The 19,419-nt window shown below is 33.7% G+C and overlaps 1 protein-coding gene across 1 annotated transcript in view; it reads left to right on the top strand.

Moving 5' to 3' along the window:
* Positions 1-19,419, top strand: part of LOC108687088 (cilia- and flagella-associated protein 58-like) — a 383,240-nt gene that overhangs the window by 328,313 nt on the left and 35,508 nt on the right. Inside the window, exon 13 of the mRNA XM_018192691.1 lies at positions 16,019-16,243. Within this exon, the coding sequence (XP_018048180.1) occupies positions 16,019-16,243 (225 nt within the window). The remainder of the gene's footprint in view (positions 1-16,018; positions 16,244-19,419) is intronic.

Here is a 19,419-nt window from a genome sequence, read left to right as displayed (position 1 = left end):
GATTTAAAGGAGGAAAGAAAGGGAACTTTCTTCGAGAATAGGAGAAAGAGGGAATCGCTCTTCGAGAAGAGCAGGGGAATAATTAAGGATCTCCTAAATAGAGGAGTCAATGAGAGAGGGAATAGTGAAGTCTATAGGTTGTAATTGTTCGAAGATTAACAAGAACGATATCTATAAATAACATGTCGATTGTGGCGGCACGCTTAGACTAGATGGACAGCTCCGCCTACTCCTTCTGACATCAGGGATTCGTTCCCCCGTGTTTTTTTCGTAATACGAACACGCACTATAACCGACCCGAAGGGTTAAATATATGTACCATATGGTCCGTTAATTACCGTATTTATGCATATATTTAAATATACACACACATACACACACACACACACACACACACCCACACACACACACACATACACACACACACACATATTTTATATGTGTGTTCATACAAGGAGATGTGTAGATAGGTGGATGGAATGACAGGCTGACTTACTGTTTAACTGCGCGGGAGTACTTAGTCCACAAAATCTCGATGGATATTACTCGATGATGAGGAAGCCACGCAAGAGCGCCAGGAGGATAGTCCAGTGAGTGAAGACTGAATGGTCTCAGAGAGCACACGGCGAATTGAACTGAGATGCACAACAAGCCAAAGCTCTGATTTGTACGAACTGGATGAAATTTCTTGTGTATTGACATGAAGTGTACTAACGCACGTAACCTGGACTTTCATAATAACGTTCTGCGCTTCCACGAGACCTTTACTTTTATCCCGAAAAAAGGATGTAATGTCTTTTGTCTAGGATGCAATGTCACGCGAGATTTACTATTTTTAGCATCTTATTGGTGTTAATCTAAAGTGCATCGTTAGAGGGGTTTCGAGGAGAAAAGCAATGATTTACGTTTTTTTTTAAAGAGGCAAGATCCCTCTAGATGACTCTAGATGACAAATTCTGTTATCTTCGTGGAAAATATGGCTAAGCAAACAGACGATTTCCGTGCACAACTAGTTTTGCGTGCAGGGCAACCATTGTCAGTCGCGAGTCCAATCTTTGATAAGTTACCGTGGGAAGTTATCCCATGCGTTTTATGACTTTTTAAGTGCGACGTTTTCTTAAGAAGAAATTGTTGGTCAGCTTGGGACGATAATTGGGATTTTTACTATTGCGTGACTTAGATGCATTTATAATGTCTTTCGCTATCTTGTCTTATCTTTCCGGGTCTGCATTAAGGTTGTTATCCCTTCAAATCTTTTCGAATTGATTGCATATATATATATTCACGAGTTTTTGCGGAGCTTGTCTCTCTTTTCAGTTCTGTCAGACTGTTATCAGAGGACTCCACTCGAGTCTCATAGACGTCAACCGTAGTTGCCGTGAAGCCGATTCCTTTGAAAGAAAAGAATTGTGAGGTCTATAGGATGTAACGTCAGCAAATTTACAAGTTTCAATATGATCTTGTTAGCGTAATATAAGAAATTTTTTCAAAGACAATTAACATGTTTCGCAATGACAATGATTAATGTAATATGATACAAATGCGATGTTGCCAAATAATATATATATTAGATATACAACTTTGCTTCCGCCGTTTTCCTATAGATGGCTTTAGCGGTAAGTGGAGGTCGAAATAAATAGATCATAGGTGTCATACAATAAACTTGGGCATCTGTCAACATAGCCCCATAGAAACATTAGTCGATTTGTGTCTGCATCATAAAGTTATTCTCGATTGAAAATGTCAGTTTACGAGCCAAATTCTCATCATTTGCCGGAGATTTTAATTTTTTGCTTCAATATGAAGAAATCTGCGGCTGAGGCTCATCGAATGCTCTCAAATACTTATGGTGAGGCCGCTATTAGTGAAAGAACGTGTCGTGAGTGGTTTCAACGCTTCAAGAACGGTGATTTTGACGTCCAAGGTCATGCTCTGTATTTGGTGGGACTAGCTCGGCGTAGTGTATTATGAACTGTTAGAACCGACTGAAACAATCACAGGTGATCGGTATCGAACGCAATTGATGCGTTTGAGACGAGCATTGAAAGACAAACGGCCGCAATACAACGAGAGACACGATAAAGTGATTTTGCAGCATGACAATGCTCGACCCCATGTTGCGAAAGTGGTCAAGACATACTTGGAAACGTTGAAATGGGAAGTCCTATTCTCCAGACGTAGCTCCCTCTGACTATTACTTGTTTCGATCAATAGCACACGGCCTGACTGACCAGCACTTCCGGTCTTATGAAGAAGTAAAAAATTGGATCAATTCATGGATAGCCTCAAAAGATGACCAGTTTTTTCGACGCGGGATTCGTACGCTACCCGAAAGATGGGAGAAAGTAGTGGCCATCGATGGACAATACTTTGAATCATAAATATATAACCAATTTTTTACAATAAAGCCTCGAATTTCGGAAAAAAACGGCAGAAGCAAAATTGTACACATAGATGTACATTTTACGCGAGTTACGCCAGATCGAAATTATCGGATCTCAATAAGTGTTGTGTATATGAATTTGTGTCACCTTGTATGAAAGGCTCGCTCGCCAAGGCGGCGTGTAATAACGACGACTCTCTTTGTAATAACAAATCAAATTTTATTGTTGAATTGAATTAAAGTTTGTTTGAAGCGGGCGGTATGCTCGTGTCCGATAATTGATGCGTTCGATAATATGTACAGATAATTCGCACTTAGACGTTGAGTGATTTCTCAGTCGTTCGAAAGAAAGTATAGTATTAAATATAAGTATTGCGAACAGAAACGAGACCAACAGATCTCGCCAGAAATTCAGACAATTCGCGCGCACTGATTGCCCCGAAGGGAGGTCGCATGCCATCTAAGAGAGATAGCGTGATTAGAACAGGAGCGAGATATACACGTGTTTTGAACGAAATATTGTTCGCAGACATGTTTGAACAGGGACGGTTTGGTATCTATGAGCCGTTTACTTGCTATCCCCGAGAATACATTGAAATTAACGATGATTCCAGAACATATCGTCCATCTTGAATGTATACATTCAAAAGAATTCGCAACAAAGCAGGCAAGATACAATAATAGTATATAACAACAAAAATGAGATGTTAATACAGAATACAAAATCTGAACGCAATACAATTGACGCTTCGGTTCGCAATACTGGTAACATCAAGTACGTTTAACAGAAACTCCGCTCACCGTGACGGAATCTTTAGATACTTCTTCAATACTGATCATGACGGATAGAAAACAAAGTTTAACAATTGATTACCTGTACCTCAGAACGATCTGTTTTTTACAGTTACGATGCGAGTTAATTCGTCACAAGGATAACATCGTGATCTGACTAAGTTCCCATTGACTCGATAGAGTCAGAGAGTTACGCACGAGAATCGCTTTTGCCGATTTTGGCTAGTCGCTGAGCAACGTCATTTTGGGCGTTGTTAAAATATTCAAGTAATTATCGAATCACGACCTCCAAGAAACTTTCGATTATTTATTGAACCATTTGCTAATGCAAAAGTCTATGTTCGTTTATGTTTTTAAGTCAATCACGCTTGGTTCGGCGGTAGCGATAAGAGATTCCGACCAAAAAATGACCGGGGATCAAAGCGTGATAATCATCGAGATTATTGGAAACGGAAACGATCGGGCGTGAATTAATGTCTCGACAGAGGAGCGTGTGGAGGTCGATGCATCGTTTTAAATAATGCTTAACACTTTTAACGTCGGCTTCCCACAGACCGCCGAAGTGCGGCAATGCAGAAGGTAAGAAGTGCCACGCAGTTCCATCGGTAGCGAGTCGGTTTCAGAAGTTAAGATCGCGAATTGTTTTGTGCATTGAATAATTCGCAATCGGCGATGAAACGTGGTATATATCGATATCGGAATACATGGACGTCGGTAGTTCTCGGCGAGAAACAAATCGTTGATACGCTGCGATAAAGATAGGAGAGATATAATCGCTGACGAGCTCTAAGAGCTTGGAGGAATAAAGCGATATAAGCCTTTTGCGATTTATATCCTCGATCAGGAGTCGTTCGGACAGCGATTGGACCTGCGCAATCAACGCCGGTATGAACAAAGACGCGAGCCTTGACTCTCGCAGCTGGAAGGTCGCCTATGAGTTCAATGGATACGTCGGTGCGTTCACGCGTGCATGACATGCACTTATAAAGAACTGATCGGTGGCGCGGGCCCGGAGAATCCAGAATTCATGTCGCAATGACGCGAGCGTTAATTGAAAATCGGCATGCAACGTTCAAAGATGGTGCTGGATAATGAGTACTAAGAAGAAGCTGCGCGTGTTACGATGGGATTCCTCATCGCTCCTGAGAGGCAAGCTCGACGGAGTCTTCCTCGAATACGAATCTTGTCCATATAAGGAATGAGAACAAAGAGCAAGCTGTTCTTTGGTACCAGTTTATGTGTTAAAGCCGCGATTCCTTCTCATTAGGAAACATGATTGACTGCATGATTTTGAGCCAGTAGCGTTTGGCGTTCTGAATTTCTTCGAGGAGCAAAGTCGCGTTATTCGCTTGCTTTTTAGAACGTCGGAATCGATTTAGAAAATGGTACAGATAAGTGGTAGTTCGTAGCAACTTTGGCCACGAAGAATAACGCGACGCGAGATCCCAATTGGGCGTAGCGTGCAAGGCATATACCGGAGGCTCTAAATGTTGTTCGAAAGCAACATCGGATGATACCGAAGGGCAGTTCTGACTCAGGAGGATGATGCAATCATGGAGCCTGACTACCAGCATGCGTCTTGAAAAGCATGTGTCTTGAAAAGATCGGAAGCGAGACGCGAGAGTTGCGCAGTCCGCGAGGTTGGTGTGCATTATGAACATGACACTACGAAACTCCAAGAAGGAGTGATTGCACAGCCGAAACGCGATTGGCAACAAAGGTTTTTCATTGGGAAGGACTGACTCAGCCAAGCGAGTATAATGGAGTCCGTTCAGCAGTGATACTCGAGATTTGGAAGTTAGAGAGCTGAGCGCGCGAAATGCATCAAGCGAGCGAGAAGCATCGCAGCGGATAACTTCAATCGCGGGACGCTAATGATTTTAAGAAGGGCCACTTTTGATTTGACAGCGAGAAGAGAGATGGTGATTGAACCTATATTAACGATACAAAGATACACAGCAGCAGCGAAAGCCGCAGTCGATGCGTCGGAAAACCCATGAAGGGCAGTGTAGAGTATGAGATCCGTAAGACGTCCAGCGCGGAATGCTAATGGCATTGAAACACGGAAGTCATTGATAATAGTCGGACCAGCAATCGAGAAATTTCATCATCTCACCAACATTGGAAGGACTACAGTCGCTGCATAAGAATTTTAGCAATAATACTGACGGGAATAGCTCATCCTAAAAGATCGAAAGACTTAGGGATGGTCAACAGAATGGCTCGTTTGGTGCGTCCGGATGATGACGGTACGGTCACGCGGAATTGAAAGATATCTAGCTTAGGACTTCAGAGTATTCCTAAGACTTTAAGATGCTCGTCGTGAAGAAACCTTTATGAATGACTAAACCATGATTCGCGGGATTGAGCTCGGACAATAGAGCGGTGGCATTGCTCGCCCATTTTCGAAGGCGAAAGCCTCCTTTCTTTAGTAACTCAATTAATTGATCGCGATTTGACGAACAAGAATCTGATCATCTGCGCCAAAAGCGCAATGTGTCTGATGACATAAAACGAGAACCGCAAGCGAAAATTCGGCATCTTCATCGTCTATGAATTGTTCTAAAACTTGAAGGGCTAAGTAGGGAGCGGCGACTGTGTATAGATAAGAAGGCGATAATCGGTGAATGATCCACCAAGGGGTTGTCACATAACTGTCACGCTGACAGTCGATAGTCTCGGGAGTCAACTAAGATTTACCGATACATTTTGGCGATATCGGCAATAAACGGTATTGCCGCCACTGCATTAGGACAGTGGCTAAATCCCTTTGAAGTTTAAGGCCAATAAGCATATAGCCATTCAACGACGTCCCGTTTGAAGCGTTGAAGACTACTTATAAGCAGGTGGTTGCACTGCTGTCACGTAAGACAGCGTGATGTGGAATATAATAAGTTTGCTTTGATTTGACAATTTCTGACAGTGGATCTTTGTGTTTCGTATTCTGCGAGAAATTCACGGTACTCGGAAGCGTTAATTAGGTCTCGAATTAAGCGTTATTTCTAGCGGCAAAAGCTCGAAATAGCAATAGAGCGCGATTCGTCAATCGAGATTGGTGGTTCGTTTTTAAACGGTAGTTGAATGTAGCATCCTTCTAGTGTACGGGAATGTGTAGCTCGGAAGTGCTTTTCGCTAGTGTTCCTCAGGGCTCCGAGGAGCTTTCTGAGGCACTTCCTCAATTTCCCAAAAGCGACGAAGATCGCGATCGAGTGTTTCAAGAACAACTCCGTGATGCGCAAGTGCGGAAATTGACTCAGTAGTCGGAAACAAAACTATTGATTCGCTCTTTTTTGCGGACATCCATTTCTGTAGAAACATGACATTGATATCCACGACAGTATAGCAACTTTAAAGCTTTGAAATCACTTTCACCTACACCGTGACCTACCAAGATCGTTTTATTCGAGATTGTGGAAAGCTTAGCAAGTACATCTAAAATATTTGTCGTTTCGCCCTTCATGTCTTCGTCCATAACTTCTGAAGACCTATTATAGCATAGAAAATTATTATTGCACACATAAATCAATAATTCGTTGACTTATATTTTAATATATATCCAAAAATTAACCAATCAATCGAATGAGAAGAATAATCGACTATGATTGGTCAATTTTCTACGGGGACTTAAGACCCTATGATCGCTACGACTTCTACATTGTAGATCCCGCATTATAATTCTTTTTACAATTTTTTCCTCGTATTGTAATCAATTGGATTTTGCGGCTTGACGTTTCGTATATCACCTTTCAATCTTCGTTAATCGTTACTCTGATTGATTTTAAGCCTTGTGTTATATAACACATTTTACAATCAAATGCGTAAACACCTTACTCGTTCATAGGAAAACCTTTGCACACGGAAAAAGAAATTAATATATTTGAATACGTGTACGAATATATAAGAAGATTGTAAGAGAATATCTGAAAATATCTTTCCTTTCAATAAAGTCATAATATAACTACGAAAATTCTCATAATAATTTGTGTAATTCCACACGTGCGTCTTTGCGTTGCAACAACCAAGAGCAGAACCGTATTACTGACAACTATACATACTTGCCTTTGCCTCTAACAGAAAATTCTATTTATAAAAACATAAATTATTTTTTATATAATTTTTGTTTTTACAATAGAAAATTTGTTTTTAAAACTGAGAATTTGTGTTTTTAAAATAAACAAATACTTAACCAGGACAAATTCTCTGCTGTAAAAACAAAAATTATATAGGGAATAATTTGTATTCTTCAAGCAGAATATATGTTTTACAATAGAGAATTTGTGTTATTGTAGAAGTAGAAAATATTTATTTTAGCCTCATTTACGTGTTCCTCTATGCCATCGATGTGACGGATTTCCTAACTTAATCTATCTCTCTTTAATTATCTGATTAGTAATAAGGCTCATAAATTTCAGAAAAACAAAAAAAAAGAGGGCTGAACTATTAAAAAGTATAACTAGCATACAGACAATATAATATATGAGATAATATTTAGCAAAATTAGTGAAGATTGCAAAAAATTTTTTTTTATCTCTCTATATTAACTGGAAAGTTTTTTATTTTCGATATAGTAACAGCTAAAATAAATATGCATATCTTTAATATTATATAACATACGTTAAATCAAAAGTTGAAATAAAAGTATCCAAAACTCCTATGCTAGTTTTTAATGGTTCATCTCGTTTTTTAACGTTAAAAATTTGTTATATTATAATTTATATCCAGTTATATTATTTCTTCAATCTTGCGCTATATTTTATATTACATGTGTTTTCTACAGAGTCATACTCATGTTTGCGTTTTCCATTCACTTATAATCGAAAAATTCTTATTCCTTTATCAAATTGACACCAGAAGCATAATAATTGACTGCAAGTAGTTATCATTCCTTTTCGTTATACATTATAATTGTAATGTTACGATAATTATTTTTATGTTATTAGTGTTTACTTTAGAAAACGAAATATTTATTGTATTATATTTTGTTTATTTTCCAACCGTTATTTATTATGTATGTTTTTATTATTGAGAATGATCCGATCGTGATCGAAACGTCTATTGCTAGCATTCTTTATTAAAATTTCAACTTAAAACATTTTCGTTTCCTTTTTATTTTTTGTACTTTCTACTTATTCTGTTCTGTTTTTTATATAATAATTTTTGGCTCGTAGTCTTCTTTTTTCTTTGTGTATCTCACTTTAATTCCAAAAAGTGTACTAGTTCATCATCAGCTACAGAAAATAGACATGTGTGATGTGATCATGCATTGCTAGTGCCACATTTGTCACTTGCGCCAAAAGAACATTTCTTACACTTCATAACGACGATGATCAAGACGTTCCTTTATATTAAATGTTTCAGATTCATATTTTGCATCGCAATATCTCCGTTCGTAAAACATGTAGAGAAAAAATAAGAATATATACTATATAATCGGAAAGTATCGATTAAGCGTACATAGAACGTGATCGATTCTGCCTTTATTGAAATATGATAATCTCGATCCCTCGCAATTCGCTGGTTCGCGTAAAGTAGCCATGGTAGTATCGCTGTGCGTCGAGATACTACCAGTGTCTCCAGGTTTCATGTGATATTGTACATGTAACAATTTGCCCCAGCTCTGTAACAACTTGCCCCATAATAAGGTAAATTGTTACAATTTACCTATTATTATTACCTATATAGAAAATTTTAATTTTTAATATTTAAAGATATAAATATAAATAAGAAAGAAATTGACTATCTAGGTAAAGATGTACTTAAAGCAATGCATAGATATTCTTTAATTTAAATGTATACATTAGAATGGAAAAAATTGCTAATAAAAAATTGTAACAACTTACAGCTGTCTCCCCTATATGCCCAGACAGCAAAATATCTGCAGTATTCTAGCAAACTATCAGCAGGCTCAAGCAGAAATTGATGGCAGTCTGCCATCAACTGCGTCCGCATTAGGGTTCTGTTATCATCGCCTGTCGACATAATGTGAAGACAAATTGTTAGCAGAAACTGAGCAGATCCTGCCGATTCTGTTATATTTTTTCTAGCAGTCTATCAACAGTATTATGTACATCTAATTCTGTAACAATTCTGTTGTTATTTCGTGGGCACAATGTGTAGCAGATATTTAAAAAAATTTACTTTCTATAAACTTGGCTATTTAATTATTTGGCTATTTTATTATACGCGTGTCCAGCATTGTTGTTTATATAAAAGTATTGAAAAGAAAAATTTTACTTACGCCAGCGCATGAACACACTCGAGATACACTGTGGAAGTGAGAGATATTCTCTATCTCACTGTCTTCACACACCCACTCCCAAAAAGAGGCTGCGTTAGCAATATAGAAGTATTACATATATGATCAGGGTACAGTTTATGAGTTCGCCAAAGATAGGGTAGAAAGAAATAAGTCACTTTGAAATAAGTCACTATCATTAACACATTTTAATTTGATTATCTTAGCAATGTTACAAATTTATCAACTTGATTTGTATTTAACAATTATACGTTTATCGGTTTCAGTTCTAGAATTTTGCTTGATTTTACAAAACTATATTTGGTCGCGTTTCGCGTGATAATTAGAACTTAGGCGTTCAGGTTCGTGAGTCTGTAGATGCGTACGAGTTTCAAGTGATAATTTGATCCTATACATAACAGTGTTAATATATCTGCTTGAGTTTCTGATGTGGCTTGAATTTGATTAGCTGTTCGAGCTGATTTTGATCAATACATCTTCCAAGTGCGATCAAGGTTACAGATCGCATTCGGATTTCCAAATTGACAGGCAATCGCTTCCGTCTTTCGCAATGCGCGGAAATTCTTTTTCCGCATTCTTTGCTCGCTGCTCCGCAAAATTGCATTTTCGCAACTTTTCGAAAGCTTCTTAAGTCAATGGCCTGCAGGACGTTTACTCTGCAATTACCAAGTGCATTTAATTCATTGACATTAAGTTGTAGTTATCGCTATAACAAGAATTAATATTTAAATTGTTTTTTAAAAAGCCTTTAAAATCAATTATGTTTTTTTTTATTAAAAATGAAAGACGTATTTTTAATATATAGGCAAAATTTTTAAAAATATAAAAAGTATTTTAAAAAATTGTCACTACTGTGATTTGAATCAATGATCTAGAGTCGTAAGAATGTCTAACTAGTTTCATATATCTTAATATCTCTTAAACTATTGAGTGTCTGAGCAATGCTTCGCGTTGTTCCCTTGTAAATGTTAATCTTCAAACAAGTCCCCCGAATATTATTATAGAACCCAGATTGAACCACTGAACTAGCAAACTGACAAATAATATAATTGAGTGACAACAGTTTTCCTTTTTCTGTACTGTACGCTTTCGTGGGTCTCTGTTTATACCCAGAAAAAAACTCTCTTTTCCTTTGTTTATGATTAATTGTTATATTGTAGTGTCATGTGATTTTTTTCTTAGAGCTATCGGGTACAGGATCGTTGCCGATCACGAATGCGCTGTCGAGAAATTTGTTGTATCATAAGAGTAAATAACAATCAAAGAAAAAAGAGGATTACGAGGCAAAAATTATTATATAAAAACAAAACAAGATAATGGAAAAAAACAATAAAGGAAATGAAAATGTTTAAGTTAAAAATTTTAATAAAGAATGCTAGGAATAGACGTTTCGATCGCGATTGGGTCATTCTCAATATTAAAAACATACATAATAAAAAACGGTCGGAAAATAAAATAAACAAAAACATAATATAATATATATTTTGCTCTCTAAGGCAAACGCTGATAACGTAAAAACAATTAATCGTAATATTCACAGTTATAATGTATAACGGAAAGGAATGTAGCGAATGATAGCTACTTGCAGTCAGTTATTAAAATGCTTATAGTGTCAATTTAGTAAAAAGAATGAGTATCCTTCGATTACAAGTGAATGGAGAATGCAAATATGAGTATGATCCTGTAAGAAAATTATTTAATATAAGTGAAAATATAGCGCAAGATTGAAATAATATAACTGAATATAAATTATTGTATAATATAATTAAATTATAGCGCTAGAAAAGAATAAACCATTAAAGACTAGCATATAAACAATGTAATATGTGAGATAATATTTAGCAAAATTAGTGAAGGTTAAGATTGCAAAAATTTTTATCTCTATATTAACTGAAAAAATTTTTATTTTAGATATAATAACTATGCTAAAATAAATATGCATGATATCTTTAATGTAATATACCTTAAGTCAAAAGTTGAATTAAAAGGAGTTTCGGATACAAATAGTGCGTTAAATTTAGAGATAATGCGAAAAGAAATAAAAATATCTTGTCTCCTTCGATATTCAAGACAAAATAGAACTCGCAAAAATGACATTCAAAGGAAGGAAGGTAAGGGATAGTTGGAAAGGATTGAAGGAGGAAAATAAGAGCGGATAGAAATGTCGATGAAACTATGGAAGGAATAATAAAGACAAGAAGGAATTAAAAAGGAGAAAGAGATTGAATAATACAATATATAGATAGGATTCAGGCAAAAATTCTGTGTCATTTTATCTATTTAAGCCTTGTTTTTGTTTTTTTATGTGTATCATTTTGGATATCAATCTCTTATTATATGAAGATTCGTATCTTCATTTCATTCCATCTGAAATTGTGATTGTAAGGTTTATACGATGGAATCAGAAATGACCGATAGAGACTTCATTTTTTTATTGTCCGAAATATGTTCACGTATCCTCGTACTCAATTTTCTTTTGGTTTGACCAACATAACTAGCCTCGCAATCATCACATGAGATCTTATAGACATTTTGATTAGAAAACAATTCTAACTTGTCCTTTCCTCTCTTAATAAAACTTTTCAAAATTGGAAAATGCTAATTGCTTATAGTGAAACTTGTTGGATATAGGTGAAAAACTTTCGGAGATAGATTTAATAAGGAACTGTAAAAAATTTTTCTTTGATTTGTGTGTAGTATGTTTATTATGTGAAAATTTAAACGGTTTTTAATTGTGGAAAAAAATAAAAGGAAGAGGATAGCCATTATTAAGAAAAATATGAATAGCTTCTAACTAGACTAATAGCTTCTAACTAAACTAGATTGTTATATTATTGTACGATTGTTATGAAACCGAGGATGTGATAATAGAAATATTTTATCAACAAAACTGATTATTAATTATGCCTCTTTTATGATAAAGAGGGTGAAATGGAAATTCAGGAACCTTCTCGAAAATAGTTTTGTGATATGTATCGAAAATAATTCTTTTATTATCAATAATCGAAATAGTTAAGAAAATTCAATCTATTGTCATTGCCAACCTCCATGATAAATTGTAATCTTATATATAAAGAATTAAAAATAGTAAGAGTGTCATCAATGTATTCAGATGGAAGAACGATGTCATCAACATATCTATAATAAAATAATGGATGTATTTGTAAATTCGAGATGGCAATTTCTTCTAAATAATTATTATGTCAGCAATGATAGGAGATAATGGTGAACTCATTGGAGTACCAAAAACTTATTTATAAAATTACTTATTATTAAAGGTAAAAAAAGTAGAATTCAAAACAAATTTTACAGCAGTAACAAGTTCTTCTTTTGAAATATTTGTTTTTAAGGATATATGAATCCATCTTTTCTCAATACTATTCAATGCCAAATCTACAGGAACATTAGTAAAGAGAAACACAATGTCCAATGAAACTAATACATAATTAGAGTCAATAGCCATGCCATTTAATTTCTCTATAAGAAGCTGTCTTTAATATGACTAGGAACTTGTGATATGCTCTTAATAATTATGTTATGTAAAAAGAAAAAAAAATACAAGTACAAAGAGCTGTTTATATGATACAATAATTCTCAATGGGTTATCAGCTTTATGAATTTTAGTCAATCCATATGCTCTAAGAATATTATCATCCGAATTAATCTTTTATATGTCAATTCATCGATGAAACCACAGACCTTCCATTTTGTAAGAAGCACAGTAAGTCCTGTATTTTCGTAGAGTCCCTGTTAATAATAGAATAGGTGTCGACATCCGAAAGAATCTCCTCCATCTTTAATATATATAAATCTTTATCAAGCACGACAGTGCCTTTGCATTACCTTTGTCTTGCATTGATAATAAGTAAATTAGGATGGTCATTGATAAATATCTTAGTGAGATGCAGCCATTTTAAAATCATTGAAACTAAAGGAGAAGGAAAAATTGTTATAAAATCGATTGAGAATAGGAATGGAGTTATTTCTAACAAAATTGACAATATTCTTAGGGCGACCAATAATACCGTTTTCAATAAGTTTGAATTTAACTACGACTTTTTTTTTATTGTCTTGATTGATAGGAAGACTAAATTTTTAGCTAATAGCAAGTATTGAACCTCGAAAGGAATATCAATACTACTTAAATTAACAAACCAGTTGTCTTATAACATCTTTAAAGAAGAGGCTTCACTAAATTCTTTTGAATTGTAAATTCTTTCAGTGTCAGAATAGTCAGCCCCAATGTTGTGTGAGTCCTCACAATCAGTGAGTAGATTCTTATTGTTCAAATTGTAACAAAGATCATTTGAAACAGTACATACATATGAGATCCGTCTGATTCTTGAACAAGAAAAACTAGATTTTCCATTCACCAATCAATCTTCTTATGTATTTTTCATCTGTTCAAAAAAATAAGAACCACTAATAATGATCTAAATATTTGATTTGTCTTGAACATCGGAGGAGACAAGATATTTTTATTTTTTTTCGCATTGTCTCTAAGTTTAACGCATTATTTGTATCCGAAATTCCTTTTAGTTCAACTTTTAACTTAAGGTATGTTACATTAAAGATATCATATTTATTTTAGCTGTTATTATATCTAAAATAAAAAATTTTTCAGTTAATATAGAGATAAAAATTTTTGTAATTTTAACCTTCATTAATTTTGCTAAGTATTATCTCACATATTACATTGTTTATATGCTAATCTTTAATGATTTATCTTCTTTTCTAGCACTATAATTTAGTTATATTATAATTTATATCCAGTTATATTATTTCAATCTTGCGCTATATTTTCACTTATATATAATTTTATATGTTATATAATTTTCTACAGGATATTATCATATTTGCGTTCTCCGTTCACTTGTAATCGAAGGATACTCATTCTTTTTACCAAACTGACACTATAAGCATTTTAATAACTGACTGCAAGTAGCTATCATTCGCGTACATTCCTTTCTGTTATACATTATAACTGTGAACTTACGATAATTGTTTTTACGTTATCAGCGTGTCTTAGAGAGCGAAATATATATATTATATTTTTGTTATTTTCCGACCGTTATTATGAATGTTTATTTATTATGAATGTTTTTAATATTGAAAATGATCCGATCGCGATGGAAACGTCTATTGCTAGCATTTTTTATTAAAATTTTTAATTTAAAACATTTTCGTTTTTTTTATTGTTTTTTGTACATTCTACATTATCTTGTTTTGTTTTTATAATAATTTTTAGCTCGTAGCCCTTTTTTTCTCTATTTTTTAAAATTTATTACTAATCAGGTAATTAAACAATCACTAGATTTACGATTTTTAAGGCTATCGGGGGCTGAGTAGTTGATAAGTTTTATTATATCATAAAACTAAGTAACTATCGATAGATTTATGATTTTCTTATAGCTGTCATATATATTTCTTATAGCTATAATATATTAAAGAACCGTATATATGTGATAACAGAAACTATAGAAATCAATGCCTTAAACGATCTAACTGAATCTTAAATGCTTGTACGATTCTGTAAATTTATATACTCATATGTAGTCCTTTAAAATGCGCGCTGAAATGATTTTTCGATCTTGAAACATTAACTTTACTAAACTACCACAGTAATATCACGAGTTAAATTGACTAGCAATTTAATAATTTGATGCTTTTTCGCAACTTCGAATGATCTTAATAATGCTGACATTATTGAAATCTGTAATTGCATTGATTTCTATAGTTTTAATTTTCGAACTTCTTAGAATTATTAAAGAGATAATCATCACTGATTGTGAATGCAATGCTGGATAACGGTAAGCAGACGGCTCACTCTTAAAACTAATTTTATGATTTGGCATCTGGCACCTGCTTTCTTACGTTTAGAATGGAATCTTCAAATTTGAGTGACAGTTTTGGTATTCACTATTGCGTGACATAGATATTTTTCTATGTGCTATTAGTTTTTTCCTTTAAAAAAGAAAATTTCTCATGATGTGTTTATTTTTAATGGATTGTATTTCCATTTTCATTTTATTGCCTCCAATTACTCATTAGTATTTGATACTTTTTTCTTGATTGACATTTATGAATCCTTTCAGTTATAAAAAAAAGAAAAATTCTTCAAATTATTAATTGATGACTGCACCCGATCCTCACAAATGTTATCAAGGATCGCGACGATGAACAAATTCTTTTGAAACAAAAGAAATGTGAAGGAATGTCTGCAGAACATAAGAATTGTAATACAACAAATTTAATAATTAGAACGAAATTATCATCATCCGAATTACTATTAAACAGTCGTTTTAACGTGAATTTAGGTCATCTTCTTATGAATTTGTATAAATAAAAATTCTATCATCATATCCAGTGACCAAAAAACTAAAGTCATATGTATAACTTTTTGTTGCATTTTTAGATTTTTTTAGATATTTAGAAAAAAATCGTTCCATTTTACTTAATGTTCTTTCATATGCTATATAATTAATCGATAGTTTGATTTTTTTACTGTAATCTTTAATATTAAGTAAATTATTGTCACGTTTAAACATTTTATTGTTTCATTACACACATGTTTTCCATCATAATAGGGTACAGATCCTACTACCTTCGAGCTTGTTAAAAAAGTACAAATTCTACAAGAACGTATTTTGAAAATGTCCACTGACATAATTCATAAAGAGAGGAAACTAAACGATACTGAAAAATTATATATGAATCTTCGTGACGTTTTGTCGAAGCAATCAAATTCACAGAGAGAGACAAACTTAGATAAGGTTCAAAACATCTTACGTAAAAGGGGAGAGAAGATCAAGGTAAGTAGTGAAACTTACAAAAAGGTTTGATTAACTGAGAATTCTTAAAAATTAAGGGGGGAAACTCAAGTAAGTAGCTAAAAATTTATTAATTTTCGAGAATTTATTGTAAAGAATGAATTGAATCAATCTTTTTGAAACTGTCAGTATACTTTATTTTTTAATTGTAGATTTGAAAAAAAATTTTATTTTCATAATATAAGTACATAATATAATTAAATATTTATGTTATAAGGCTGTATGTCCAACTATAAAAAAAAAGGATTTCTCGCGCCGTGAAGCGGAGGAACAGACTAGAGACTGCTATGCTTATCTGAAAAACTCAAAATGGAAATATTAATTAATGAATATACGCTCAACATAAATCTATTTTTAAGTTAAAAATAACATTTTTTGGTCAATAGTATTTCAGAGATATTTAGGTGTCTCCTAATCTTTTTGGTATACTCTTATATACCGAGTGTTTCAGACCATCCGTACTACTCTTTTATTTTCGCAGGATAAGATTCAATTGTAAAAATGTTTAGACAAAAATTGTAGGGTTCAAAAAGATCTATTTAATCTTATCAGTTTGATCTACACTATAATAAAGTTATTTTTTATTTAGTACTTTTGAGTTATAAGGTACGAAAATTACAGTACTGCATTAGCATTACGCGTGGTATCCGACGGTTAAAACCTCTTGAATGTTATTCTGGATAATATTTGTCAACATCGAAACCATTGAAAATTATTTCACTTATTTTTATTTTTGCATTAAAAATTTATTTTTTCGTAGATATGAAAATAAAAGATATAACCTCGAATAGTCTTGATCTTGACAAATCATCATGTTATCAAGAGATTTTAATTGTCGGTTGGATACCTTGCGTAATGCTAATGCTGATGGTATTGTAATTTTCAAGCCTCATAATTTGATAAGTACTTTATTGCAAAATAATTTTATAAAAGCGTTTTGAAAAAGCTCTTGAAACCAGCTATTAGATTAAAAGTATCATGTTCCACTTAAAAAAATTGATGTGACCTTCACCTGACTTTGGCGACCTAAGGTCAAACTATTAAAATCAATAAATAGATCTTTTTAAACCCTATAACTACTGATAAGATCAATAAATAGATCTTTTTAACCTCTATAAGTTTTGTCTGAAACTTTTATTATACAATTGGACTTTACCTGCGAAACTTAAAAGAGTAGTAAGAAACACCCGATATATGTATGTATGTTAATTGTAATTTTTGAGGATTTCTACTAACACATTGTTTTTTTAGTATGCATAAAAGCGGAATCACTCACTGAAGTGTATATAATGCATCCTTTTTATTTGTACAAATTTGTATTAAACGGTGTATAAGACGGTGTTACTTTTGGGGACTATGTACATTTGTACATGCATTTGCAAATGTATATCATTCATTTCAGGGACATCTATAAATATATAGTTTTCTAGTACTTATATGTATTATATCTGATGAGTTGTGTTGTTTAAAGTTGCTCTATAGAGCGATTTCAGGTGACCTTCCTGATTACGAATATTGCAATTAAATTTAACGATTTACAGTATTTTAGCTGTAATTTCAGCATTAAGTATAACTGATCCATCAAGAGTAAAGCTGGAACACAATGAAAAGCACAGGAAATAGGAACAGGAAATAAGAAAATTTTTTATGCATAAATATATATGAATATATGTAAACATACATAAATATTCATAAACATGTATAATCATATATGAAATATGTCCACACATTCTGTTCATACATCCTTCCTTTATTTTAAAAATTACTCTTTAATGTAATAAAAACAATAATAATAATACTGAAACAAAATAATTAAAGGGATAAGAAGGAGACAAAAATTGCTAAGTAAGAGCCAACGCTTAATAATGCAAACAAAAATTTTATTATTATTTAACTAACGTGTATATTTTTCGACCAATGGACCTTTTCAATGCAAATACAAAAATACAAGCTATTACTAATATATAAAAATAATGAATCACAACGAATGTCCTTATTTACATATAAACAGCGAATGATATCTTGCATAATAGACATCTAGTTATTATAAAAGTCAGAGTTGTAAAAAGGAACAAGTCCATAATTAAGGTGTTGTATACCTATAGTCAATTGTTAGATAAACTAATCTACAAGCGCCAGTCATTATATTATATAAGTAATATGCCTTCGATCGATCAGTAGGACAAGCCATGTCATATTAATCTAAAACTATTCGAATAATGTAAAAACCGAATGCAAAGAAATCAGTATAAAAGAATCTTGTTAGATATACATGAAGTGATATACATGATATGAAGTATTGAGTTGTTCAAAAAGTCATTGCGTTTTTTCCAATAGATGGTGTTGTCCATTTGTATGCGAGCGTGACATGAATGTCAAATATTTACGCGCGTTTTGTTGTTGACACTCAACCTAAAAACCAAAAAAGAAAGTTGACGCGATTCGATCGAGTTTTGTGCTTGCAATTGTGGTTCGAACATGGAGAATTTTGAAGAGTATATTCGCAATATTCTGTTTTATTACTTCAAAAAAGGGAAGAAAGCAACTGAAGCAAGGGAAAAGTTGCGTTCGTCGAGTTTACGGCAGAAATGTCGTCAAAAAAACATCAGAACTGGCTCGCCCGATTCCGTGATGGTTTTTCAGTCAAAGATCGCTCCGGTAGGCCTTCCAAAATTGATGACGATGAAATGAAAGCATTGGTGCAAATGAGCATTCAGGAGCTTGCTACCGTTCTAAAAGTATCCGTTGAAAATGTTCATGGCCATTTGAAATCGCTAGGCTTCGTAAAGAAGCTCGATGTTTGGGTACCGCATGAGTTGAAAGAAATTCATCTGACGAATCGCATGAGCGTCTGCGATCAATTCATCAAACGCGAAGAAAACGATCCATTTTTGAAGCATATGATCACGGGCGGTGAAAAATGGATTGTTTATTAGATGTACAACTTTGCTTCCGCCGTTTTCCTATAGATGGCTTTAGCGGTAAGTGGTGGTCGAAATAAATAGATCATAGATGTCATACAATAAACTTGGGCATCTGTCAACATAACCCCATAGAAACATTAGTCGATTTGTGTCTGCATCATAAAGTTATTCTCGATTGAAAATGTCAGTTTACGAGCCAAATTCTCGTCATTTGCGGGAGGTTTTAATTTTTTG

Source organism: Atta colombica, unplaced genomic scaffold (assembly GCF_001594045.1).
Source record: "Atta colombica isolate Treedump-2 unplaced genomic scaffold, Acol1.0 scaffold20, whole genome shotgun sequence".
NCBI lineage: Eukaryota > Metazoa > Arthropoda > Insecta > Hymenoptera > Formicidae > Atta > Atta colombica.
Note: the sequence above shows the minus strand (reverse complement) of the source record. Positions and strands in the feature narration are given on the sequence as shown.